Here is an 11662-nt window from a genome sequence, read left to right on the forward strand (position 1 = left end):
TGCATGCTCTTGTACTCTAGAAACTTGCACGCCTCTTCCTACAGAGGGTTAAAAGCTTGTGTAGAATGAATCACTTTCTCTCCTGGCAGTCAGAATGATTCTTGCCAGAATAATCTTCTGTGGAGAAGATATAGGGAAAATGTTTAAAGTGTTGAGAAAACTCTTTAAAGTTCTCTTGATCCATTCATCCCCTGACTAAGATCTGGAAGTGTGTGGCTGGTCTAGCTGGTCTCTTCCTTTTAGGAGGGTCTTTAAGTCATACCCAGTGTGAGCCTTTAATAGAATTCTTATGTTATTTTAGAATCAGATTTCTCGTTTTTTTTTGTTTTTTTTTGTTTTTTTTTTTTTGTTTTTTTTTTTTAAATAGAGATGGAGTCTCACTGTATCACCTAGGCTGGAGTGCAGTGGCGTGATCTTGGCTCACCACAACCTCCACTTCCTGGGTTCAAATGATTCACCTGCCTCAGCCTCCCAAGTAGCTGGGATTACAGGTGCCCATCACCATGCACAGCTAATTTTTGTATTTTTAGTAAAGACGTGGTTTCACCATGTTGGCCAGGCTGGTCTCAAACTCCTGACCCCAGGTAATCTGCCTGCCTTGGTGTCCCAAGGTGCTGGGATTATAGTTCCCTGGCTTTTTTACTAGCTACTTCTTATCAACACTGAGTAGAAGTTATGTATAACCTTAGTGAAATTGAATATTTTAAAACGTTCCATAATTCAGATACTCTTTCCAGTTTAAGGTTTAATGACATTTTGGACACAAGTGTCTTAGAAAGGTTTGCAGTTGTGGCATACTCTATAGACATACAGTAATGGCATCAGGCTAGCCTTTAGTTGTAGTTTATGCTTGTAGCAGCAGAAGGCAGCTTTGGGTCCCTTACCCCATAAGGAGGGCTCTTTTCAGGGAAAACATAGAGACGAGCTCTTGGGACGTGGGGGCTTTGGGTCTAGTAATTGGTGTTCTAGTTCCTGCAATGGCATCTTTACTCGGAGCCCTGTTCTTTGGTTTCTGAAGCGGAGGAGGCGATGACTCGGCTGGTCAACATTCTGATCCTGTCAGTCAGGGATGCACGAGACTGGTTGATGAAAACAGAGACCCGCTTAAAGAAGGAAGGTAGGGAGTCTTGATTCTGGGGACAGGTAATACTTTGGGTCCTGTGGTTCTTATTACTCCTGGCTCCCGGGGGGAATCTGAAGTGGGGCGGCCCAGTGATGTCAGTAGTGGACTCTCGCTGTCTAGGAGCATCACCTCCAGTGACTCAAATTACTAGCAACATAATATCTGAGTTTTCTTATCTGATTATGAGGGCCATTATTCTGGGCACGTGTTAGTTGCCATAAACCTCTTGCTGTTCATGAGCTGTTACTGATAATGCTCAGTCACTGCACATACTCAATACAGTGACTCCCAAGGATGGACAAAGCATTGCGAAGCTGTGCTTTCTCTCCTGGCAGTCAGAATGATCTTGCCAAGTTATATGGGATCCAGAATGTTTTTCCTTTTGCCCATTCCAGCCACAGGACCATATTCCTTCTTGCTCCGAGTATTTCATCAACCCCAGATGCCCCTGGAAAATCCAGACCCCAGAGGTGGGGAAAACTTGAAGGGACTTGGCACAAATGTCTGTGCCAATAGAAAATCTTTAGCATTTAGTCCCTTCTGGGGTCTTGGATTTTGTGATGTGTATTTCAAAGGGAAGAGAATTGGTATACCAATTCAAGTGTATGGTTGAGTTTATTTTTTGCTTGATTTCTTTGTTATTTAAAAGGCCTCTAAAATAGGGCTAGAGGAACCAGCCTATAAAGGAACTTAATTCTGGAGAAGGGTGTTTACTCTGCGTCTTCTTGGGAGTCATCAGTACTCAAAGGAAATCTCTCTTTCTCTGGCACCCTGGCAGAAAGTTTTATTTCATTAATTTAAACCAACAATTACAGAGACATTAGGTTTTACTAGGATGCTATATTTTACAGTGGATTGGGAAAAAAATCACCATTCTGCCCTTCCTTCCTTCCTTCCTTCCTTCCTTCCTTCCTTCCTTCCTTCCTTCCTTCCTTCCTTCCCTCCCTCCCTCCCTCCCTCCCTCCCTTCCTTCCTTCTTTCTTTCTTTAGGTATTGTTCAGGAAGATGATTATGAAAATGAAGTTGAAGACTTTGGTGAGCTTCGTCCTAGAAGGCGTCCTCGGAAATGTGGAAAGCAGAGAAAATACTAATGTCCACACAGCTGCAGCCTCCTCATCCTTCGGAACATTCCATTCTGACTTAGAATTCTGAGTGCTGGGGCAGAAGACAAAAAGAATGTGAATTAGCATTTTAAAAGTAGGGGAGTCTAACACCATTGCTTTTTGTTCTCATTACTTCTCTTTCAGTGGCTTAGGATCTGATTGCTCCCTCACCTCTAAAGTGTTTCCAAGTAGAGTCTAGCAGAATTAGTTCCCCCCACAAACAAGTTCAGGTAGAGAAATTGTAGTCGAAGGGAATGTTGGGACTCCTCACTGCATGGTCCCTGGGGTGTCTGGCTCATCCCCAGCAGGACATGAGTTGGTAGCAGAGGACTAGGTGTTAAGACAGACTCTCCTCACCTCAGTTGCTGCTGCTCTGGGCCAGGAAATCTCTCTATGGATTCCCTCATCTCCTGCCACACTGCTGCAGCATCAAGTGTGCTATGAGAGCTGTATGCGCCCAGGGGTGGGCCCTGCCACTAGCCACCCCGAGCCCAGGACGCATTCTGTTCATCTCTGGGCCCACTTGTAGTGTAGTTTCTTCTGTTAGAAATGTTAGCCTTTTCTCTCTGTGGCGACTTTTCTGCCTTCCCTCCCTCTGTGTTTTGTGATTATTCTTAGCTACCTGTGCCAAGTCACAGTTAGACTACCTCAGAATGTAGTCAAGAATTCACCCAGTGTTCTTTGGATGTCCCTTCCCTAGAGGGAAAGGCTGGGGAATGTTGCTGGGAGCATTCCCAGCTGCCTCTCCAAAGTGGTCCTAACTCTGCCTTGGCTATGGTGCAGATATTCCAAAAAGTGTTTAGTACACAGCCCTGTACATCTAGTTTTCTTGGTTCTCCCTGGCAAGTTTGCTACCCTAGCTTAGGCTGACGTTCTGATGAGTCTCTGCTTGCTGAGCTTATCACTGTGGGACAGTGATCTGCAGAGCTGCAGGTTGGAGCAAGTGGACAGAGGAGGAAGCCAGCTAAGCCAAATCCGTCACTGCCACTTGGCTGGAAGGCCTTATAAGAGGGCGGATCTGGGCCTGTTTGCAGGAGGCCATTGCCTACCCTCTCCCCACAGTGAGCCAGCAGCCATCAGCTGATCCCACCTGGGAAGCCTTCATGCCTCTCTGATGGTTAATGCCCACGCTTACCCCACCCCTCAGCTCAGCCTGGTGTGGAAGGCCAGGTGCACGTTGGTCTTTGATTGTTCTGTCCTCACAGCAGAGCCAGCTTTCCCTCCATGTTGCTGCTGCTTTTGCTGCTCATGCTGCTCATTGTTTTCTCTTCCTTGTCTTTCTAAATTGTTTCCTTGAAATGCTTGTTTCCAATTTTTCTTAGATTATGTTTCTAATTTTTATTCCAGGTGGTTTTTTTTTCTTACTTGACAGAAAAAAAGAAAACCCCAACAATATCTTGCTGTATTACCACATTTTTTATAAAGTTAAAGCATTTCTCTTACATGCTGCTGTTTTATTTCCAGTCTCTACTCAGAGTAAGGGGGTAAATCTTGGAGCTGGTTCCCCCTGGTCAGCTGATTGATGCTGGCCAGGACAGAAGCTTTCTGTGCCGTCAGAGATTCCGAAATCAAGGGATAGAGAAAAAGCCCAGTCCAGGACTCCCAGCTGGTTGGTGTTCTCGAGGGCCCACCTCGTGCACGTTTTTTCCAATCTGGATGCTCCCAAGCATGCACGGTTTGGACAGTAAGAAGTTTTGTCTGTACCACGTACTGGGGCTTTCCCAACAAGGAACATTGCCCTGGAAGGCAGGAGACCTGGAATCAAATTCCTCTCCTGTTCCTAACGAGCTGTGTAATGCCGGGTGAGTCAGGTCTATTCAACCCTGAGCACCTTCATGCCGCACTACGTAGGAACCTCATGATTTGGTGTAGGAGAGAGACGGAAATGTGAGAAAAGAGTGGTGATAGACATGTGTATTGCATGGGTGGCATATGCATTTACATAACCCAGCTGGGCCTCAGTTTCCCCTTTTGGGAAAGTGGTCTAAGGTCCCTTCCTGCCTGATGCAGAGTGGTTCTGTAAGCTGTTGCCATGGTTTTGCATACCCTCCAGTCTTGGTGCTGGGATGCCTGTGTTTGCTTGCGTCAGGTGAGCTGAACAGCTGAGTCTTAGCAAGCAAAGCATCTGATCTTAGCCTTTAAAATTAAAGAGGTTCGGAAATGGGACAGGTGATCCTGCTGTCATATCTTTATTAGCACTGTCCATTAGAACTACCTGAGAAATCCAACCCCAAAAATCTGACTCCTCAACTTATAAAGCTCCTTAGAGTGGGGGTGTGGAGGTTGGGAGAGAAGAATGGAATTCAGCGGAAGAGTCAGTAGCTTCCCTTAATGACCAGAATCCTGGGCCCAGTTCAGTAGCAGTGGCTTTGGTGTCTTGGACTTGCCATGGCAGTCCAGGATGGGGGATGTGTATCTGGGGTCCCCCAAGACCACTACTCTCAGGCTTGGTAATTCATTAAGAGGGCTCACAGGACTCAGCATGTAGTTGGAGTCATGGCTCTGATTGATTATAGCAAAGTCATACCAAGCACAACTGGCAATGGGAAAGGCCCATGGGGTTGAGTGTAGGGGATGCCAGGTGTAAGCTTCCAGGGCTCCTTTCCAGAGTCACACACAGTAGGCTTCATTTCCCAGCAACGAGTTGTGACAACTTGATGTGTGAAATATGCCAATCTGGGGAGCTCATCAGAGACTCAGAGCTCAGGGTTTCTACTAGCGGCTGGTCATATGAGTATCTTTTGCCCAGCATATACCAAAGTTCCAGAGTCTCAGAAGGAAAGTAGTGTTCAGCATAAACCACATTATTTATACAAACCACTTAGGCACTGTGAGCCATGTTGATCAGTTCTGAGGGTGTAGGGAGCCATCTTGAAATCCAAGTTCTAAGAATCAGTAAGCAGACCTTTCAAAGGGCAGCAGTTAGGCCTGCTAGGCCATTTTCTGCACAGGGGGTTCCCCCAAGTTGGGGCTTTGTCATGATCATCCCACTAGCTTGCCTTACAGGCGCCCCTGTGTATCCAGCCACTGGATGAGCACCTATATACCTCCTGACTCTCCCCAGTCAAGGGAGTGAATCTTCAGGGATAGTTCATTTTCTAAAAACCCATCTGATAAAGAAACTGTTTGTCTAAGTGCCTTAGACATTGACTTCATTTCCTTGCAATCAGTGTTAAGCATTCATAATGCTGTTTGGGTTCTTTAAGGCCTGCTGGGGAAGGGGGAGGGCCCTATAAGCCTCTGGTGGCTGTTTCCTCCTTCTACCAACACACACACACACACACACACACACACACACACACACACACACTTTGGCCTGACCATTCTTAGCCAAGAGCTCTTGTTCTCCTCACATTCTCTCTGCAACAAAAATCCAGTCTTTCAGGAAGAACAAACTGACACGGGAGCTAGCAGCACCCTAAACTGTGTGCTATCGCCTCAGTACTTTAGCAAATCACTTGTGGGGAAACTGAGGCCCAGATGATACAACTTGCCCTGGGTCACAGAGTTGGTTTGGGGTAGGGCTGATACATGGGATTTCCAATTCCAGCTAGCACCCTTTCCACTAAGGACTCAGGTGCCAAGGTCAACAGCAAATGCCAGCAATTCTTTCTCAGAGCCTATCACACTCTGCTCACTGGCAGAGTGACAGAATACAAGCCCTGTTCATCTGCCAGCCTCATCCCTCTCACATCTCCATGAACTGTGAGCCCATCTGGCAGCACTAGACTCAGCCCCTTGGGAGGAGCTCAGAAAAGTCTCTGACGGCACTAGAGAGATTAATAGCTGATACACTCTGGCCACCAGTAGGAGACCTCGGTAACAACCAGAACCTATTATGAACACTAATATTTCCTCTTTCCAAACGACCTGAGAGCAGGTGCAACATAAGCTATAAGTTACACAGAGCTCATTGGCAGTTGGTGCTGGCCAGGGTGTGCGGCAAATCTGCGGCTCATTTTGAACAAGTGACCACTCCAGGGAAACAAAGGCAGGCTCCTCAGGAAAAGGTGAATTACAGCATCTGCATCCCTAGGCTTGGGAGTAGTGGTGCAGTGGATGGGGCTCCTGTATGTAAACAGGAGCTCTCAGAAAGAGCCCTCCAGGCCTGGACAGGAGGATCACTCCTGTGGCCTAAGAAAATGACCAAGGCTATAAATATCCAATCTTAAATCTCAACAAAGCAACTTCCAGGTTTTACCTTATATACACGTATGAGGCATTCCATTTTATTTGTAAATGTTGATGGCATTGGATATTCCTCTGTTTCCTTCTGATTTCAATATGGCTTTGATAATGTTGGGGTTTAATGGTCTAACAGTAACATAATACATGTGAATCTCAGTCATGTAAGAAATGTCATTTTATTTAATTCAAATCTTACTCTGGAACCTATTCCTGCTTTGGTGGGAAATGTGGCCTAATAATTATTGGAGGACCCTCTGCTTCTTCGGGATCTCTGAAGTATTAGGAGGCCAATCTGGTATGGGGAAAATGAGGGAGGCCCTCTCTCCTTCAGTTCATCATGGCTGCTGCTAACCCGTTCCTGTCCCAGCTGATAGGGTATCTGAGAAGGTGGGTGATTCTTCTCCCTCCAAGCCGAGCTTGACAAGACTAGAAGCTGTGAGGTATCTGATCTGGCCTCTGCAGATGAACAATTGAGCCACCCCCTGAAGTTTTCACACCTCCCCATTGTATTGCCATGAGGATAAGGACAGGTCCCTATTGGTCATGACATCCCTTGGCCACTGCCTCACCCCTGAACAGAGAGAGCCTAAAGTCCTAGCTACTTTCTTGAAAGAAAAAAAAAAAAAAAAAAAAGGGTAGGAAAATACACAGAGAGCAAACAAACACAAATTAATAACTGAATAAAGAGTTGAACTAGCCTGGGCAACGTAGTGAGACCCTGTTTACAAAAAAAAAAAAAAACAAAAAGAAACCCCCCCAAAACCCACAAAAAAACAAACAAAAACTAGCTATGTGTGCTGGCATGCGCCTATGGTTCCAGCTACTTGGGAGGCTGAGGTTGAGGGATTGCCTGAGCCCAGGAGGTTGAGGCTGCAGTGAGCTGTAACTGCACCACTGCACTCCAGCCTGGCTGACAGAGCAAGACCCTGTCTCAAAAAGAAAAAAAAGTTGAGGGCTAGGTAGACTTCACGGATGGCCACTATCAATTCCTTCCCATCTCTGTGTCACTTTGCTCATCCAGAGGTGGAGTCTGTCTCCTCTATGACTGGACTCGCTTTAGCCAACAGAATGCAGCAGAGATGATACTGTGCCATTTCCAAGTCTGGCCTTTGAGAGGCTTGGAAGCTTTTGGGGTAATCCAGCTGCCACGTGAGAATTCGAATACTGCGAGACCAACATGCTGTGCAGAAGCCAGAGCTAGCCATGTGCAGAGCCACATGGAGCCCCAGGCACCATTCATGTGAGTGAAGCCCTCCTGAACATTTCGGCTTAGGTGACAGCAGGATGCAGCTGAGTCAGTGACCCCAGCTAAGGCCAAATGGAGCAGAAGAACCACCGGCTGAGATCTGCCCAAATTTCTGACCTCCAGAATTGTGAGAATTAATAAATCATTATTGTTTTAAGCTACTAAATTTTGGGGTGGTTTGTTATGCAGCAAAAGATAACCAAAACAAGGACTTCCAGCATGTCTGGTACTCTTAGTCATGTCACATCTGTGACCTTTCAATCTTACAACAATTCTCCAAAATACAGAATGAGAACTACTCATTTATATATTGTGAAGTGAGGGGTGTTCCTGAGGTCAGTGAGCAGGTGGGTGGCAGAGCAGAACTACTGGATCCTATGTATTATACAGTTGGCCTTGGAAGAAAGGGCTTAATCCACCTCATTCATGGGCCTTAGTGGGATCCTAGTACCATAGTACCTAGAAACCTAGTGCCCTGAAGGGATCCTGGAACCCACCCCTAGAACCAAGTGTTTGTCATTTACCTCCCATGTGCACTTTGGCAACTACGTAGTTGTGCAGGCCTTCACCAGCAGCTGAGACTTGGTTGCTGGGACAACCTGCAGGAGGGGTGGGTCCCTCTTATTAATGTTACATGGTTCTTTCCACTGAACACCTGGGTTCTTGTTCCCCTGGGCCACTGGCAGCCAACACTTTTGGCTGTCACAGATGGACAGGCTCATCCCTAACATTTGTGGGGTCTGGGGTAAGATATGGTGTCTTCTTCCTGCTCCTTCTCTTCCCACCCTTTGCTTTATCCTATACCATAAACAACCTCCCTGGCATGTGTGTGAACATTCCAGCCATAAATCTAAACTCATTACATGGCTGCACCCCCTCTTCCCCAACCAGCCACGCTTGGCCTCTGCTTGGGCCCAGTACATCAGTGGCTGAAGGCTATTTGGGCACAGGGCTCCTGGGTACTGAAATATGATTGGCGGGGGCCTTGAATGTGTACTTTTATTGCAGGTCTGGGGCATGATGTGTAGCTAAGAAACAGCATTGTGCTACTCTTCTTGGTCATTTCTCCTTGTGCATTTTTCTCCTTCAGGGTCCTTGCAGGACAAGAAGCCAGCTTTCAGAGATACTCCAGCCATAACCATCATAATCTGCTCAATGCCCAACGTCTTTCTCCCATTCTGACTCCTTCTCTCTCACACACACATAAAATAAATAAAATAATAAATTCTCCCTGGCCTTCTCCAGCAGCCTAATCTGGCATCTGGGATGCCTTAAACATGTTCCTGGATCAATACCATGTAGTTGTGTCCCAGGTCTACAATACCATGTAGAAACCTGTGTCCCAGGTCATCTGTAAGTTCATGATTCAAAGGATGGGTAAATCAATTCAGCAGGAAATTGCTCTCCTTTCTGCCACAGATATCTCTCCTAGACAATGGATACTGGCTTCCCCTGATCTTGTCACTCTAAATCTGCTTCAGAGATTTTGATTGTAGAACAAAAGCCCAGGTGGGCGCTTGAGGAACCACCTTCCCCTCCCCCAACAACCACCATAATGGTGCAAAGTTTAAGAAGAGTTCACTGGAAAACTCTGTCTAACCCGATAGACTTTAATTCCTTTTCGTAGCAGAGAAATCAGGCCCGCCAACAACAGACAGCTGATCCTTACCCACCACCCAGGAAAATGCATTTCTCTGCTCAGTAAGGAGGAGGGAGAAGCCATCAGCGAGGTACCAGGCATTCTTGAGGTGGGTTGTTTAGAAACCTTCCTCCTGGTGCTGCAGAATTCTAACCCTGTTCAGAACTTTATGTCCTCGTTTAAGACTCAGAATTTATCTTCTTATGGATGATGTGACCTGAATATCTGATAGGACATTTTAGGGGGATGGGCTGCAATGGGGAACAGGGTACTGTCATCACAGTATCTTTGGAGCAAGACCTAAGATTAAAATGTGGCTTCTCATACTGACTGTGTGAATTCAGGCACCTTACTTAAATTTTAAATTCTCTGAGCTCCTTTGGGAATTTATAAAATGGAAATAATGGCACAAATGCATAGCTTGGTTGTAATTGCATTATTCTCCCTCTATTCCGACTTCTGTTTCATAGATGGACCAAGGACGTGAAAAGATTTCAGGCAGGTTCTCTGTTTCCACGGTGGCAGGGAGGGTCAGGATTGATGAAGAGCCCTGGGGCCACATGGGTCAGCTTTTGTGTTCCCTCTGTGGTGGTGGGAGCATTTCTAAGAGGGCTTTGTTCCAGGGACCCAGCCTTCTTTTAGAGACTGAGACTATTTTTAACCCAAGTTTTTGTGATTCTGTAGGACAGCTGTTTAAGAGAAATATGTAGGCCAGTCTGTGATTTTTGGAGTCATCATTTTAAGGTTAGGGAGTGGGATGGGGGAAGAAAACCAGAATAACTCTGGAGTTTCTGGAGGCATCGCAGAGATCTGCACCTACCCTGCAGAAAGCTGCAACCCAATTTACTTTGTGGCCACGCTTGAGGGTCAGGACATAGCTGAGCAGACGAACATTCTTTTGTTATACTTCGGGTAAAGTGTATCAGTTTCTGCCCGCTTTCTCTCCCATTCGCTATTACCAAATCATGATGGAGAAAAAGTGGACAAGAAAGGCCCTCACACACTGTAATGAGAACAAAAATCAGTCCAGCTTTTCTTGAGGGCACTTCAACAATATCTATTAAAATTGAAAATGGACTCACCCTTGGATCCAGAATTCCCATTTTTTGTTTTGGGCAGTCCTTTTCTCTTTTTTATTGTTAGTTTTGATTGTGGTAAAATGCCAATAACATAAAGTTGACCACCTTAGTCATTTTTAAGTATACAGTTCAGTAGTGTTAAGTATGTTCACGTTGTTGTGCCACAGATCTCTAGAACTTTTTCATCTTGCAAACTGGAAACTCTGCACCCACTGAACACCAGTCCCAGTTCCCCTTACCCACAGCCCCTGGAAGCCACCCTTCTACTTTGTCTCTGTGAATTGACTATTACCTCATGTAAGTAGAATCATATGTTGTTTGTCCTTTGGTGACTGGTTTATTTCGCTTAGCCTAATGCCCTCAAGGCCCGTCCATGTTGTACCAGGGGTCAGAATTTCCTAACTTTTAAAGGCCAAATAATATCCCATTGTATAACCAGCATTCCTACTTTTAAGAATTTATATTAAAGAAACATTTCTACAAGTTCCCAAATTAACGGTTACTTCAGGAGTGTCTGGGAGAGTGCAAGATGGGAGACAATCCATGTATTCCTCAGGGGCGTGGCTGAATACCATGAACATGGGTTGGTTTCTACCTAAATTTGCTGGTAGAAAAATACGGCAAAGATCACTTGCTCACTGAAAACTCAAGCCACAGAGAAACCTTCGTGGTTCAATTTATTTCTTTACTTTGTAAAATGAAAACAAAAATTCAGTGCCAAATTGTTGTTGCTGGTGTCCTTAATTATCTGGTAAGAGTTAGATTTTTAAAAATAGTTTGGATTATGTTTGTGGTCACAAAAAACAACTAAGAAATTTTTAGACAGCAAAATAGAGAGGTTCGAGAAGGAAAACATTTGTGGCCCAAAGAGGTGGTCAGAAGAGAACCCTCTCTCTGCACTCAGGTGTTTACAAAGCAATATTGAGAGCCAGTGTTGTGGGCTCCACGGCGGTGGTAGCCTGGCAGGAAAGGATGCTCCTCTAGACATCCTTTGAGGTCTCACCTGGGTCTGGCTTGGCCCTGTGCTTCTCATCCAGTTGACCTGAATCAACTTTATTTCGAAGAGCTTTGAAACAAAATTTTTGAAGAAGCAGAAATCCTGCTAAAACAAAAGTAGACTCTGGAGATGCTGGGCTGTCAGGCTATATGTGCTGGAGGAGGTGGATTGTGGCCTGGGTCCCAAGGGCATACCTGGTATGCATCTCCACCCACTGGTAACTAAAAGGGAATCCCTTACACCGTTCATTATGTACAACTGGAACATTATCATCAGATCCTTTGGTG

At 45.6% G+C, this 11662-nt stretch overlaps 1 protein-coding gene across 3 annotated transcripts in view; it reads left to right on the top strand.

The window, feature by feature from the left end:
• TRANK1 (tetratricopeptide repeat and ankyrin repeat containing 1) overlaps positions 1-9625 on the top strand; it is a 123576-nt gene extending 113951 nt beyond the window's left edge. The window contains exons 23-25 of one of the 3 annotated variants that reach the window (XR_009214456.1): positions 1019-1117; positions 2114-7787; positions 8751-9625. Coding sequence is in view for 1 of the 3 variants with exons in the window: in XM_032162107.2 (XP_032017998.1) it covers positions 1019-1117; positions 2114-2214 (200 nt within the window). In the remaining 2 variants the exon portion in view is untranslated. Of the gene's footprint in view, positions 1-1018; positions 1118-2113 lie in introns of all 3 variants that reach the window. The other 2 variants (XR_004249379.2, XM_032162107.2) reach the window with 2 other exon arrangements.
• The last annotated feature ends 2037 nt before the right edge of the window (positions 9626-11662 follow it).

Source organism: Hylobates moloch, unplaced genomic scaffold (genome assembly GCF_009828535.3).
Source record: "Hylobates moloch isolate HMO894 unplaced genomic scaffold, HMol_V3 SCAFFOLD_8, whole genome shotgun sequence".
NCBI lineage: Eukaryota > Metazoa > Chordata > Mammalia > Primates > Hylobatidae > Hylobates > Hylobates moloch.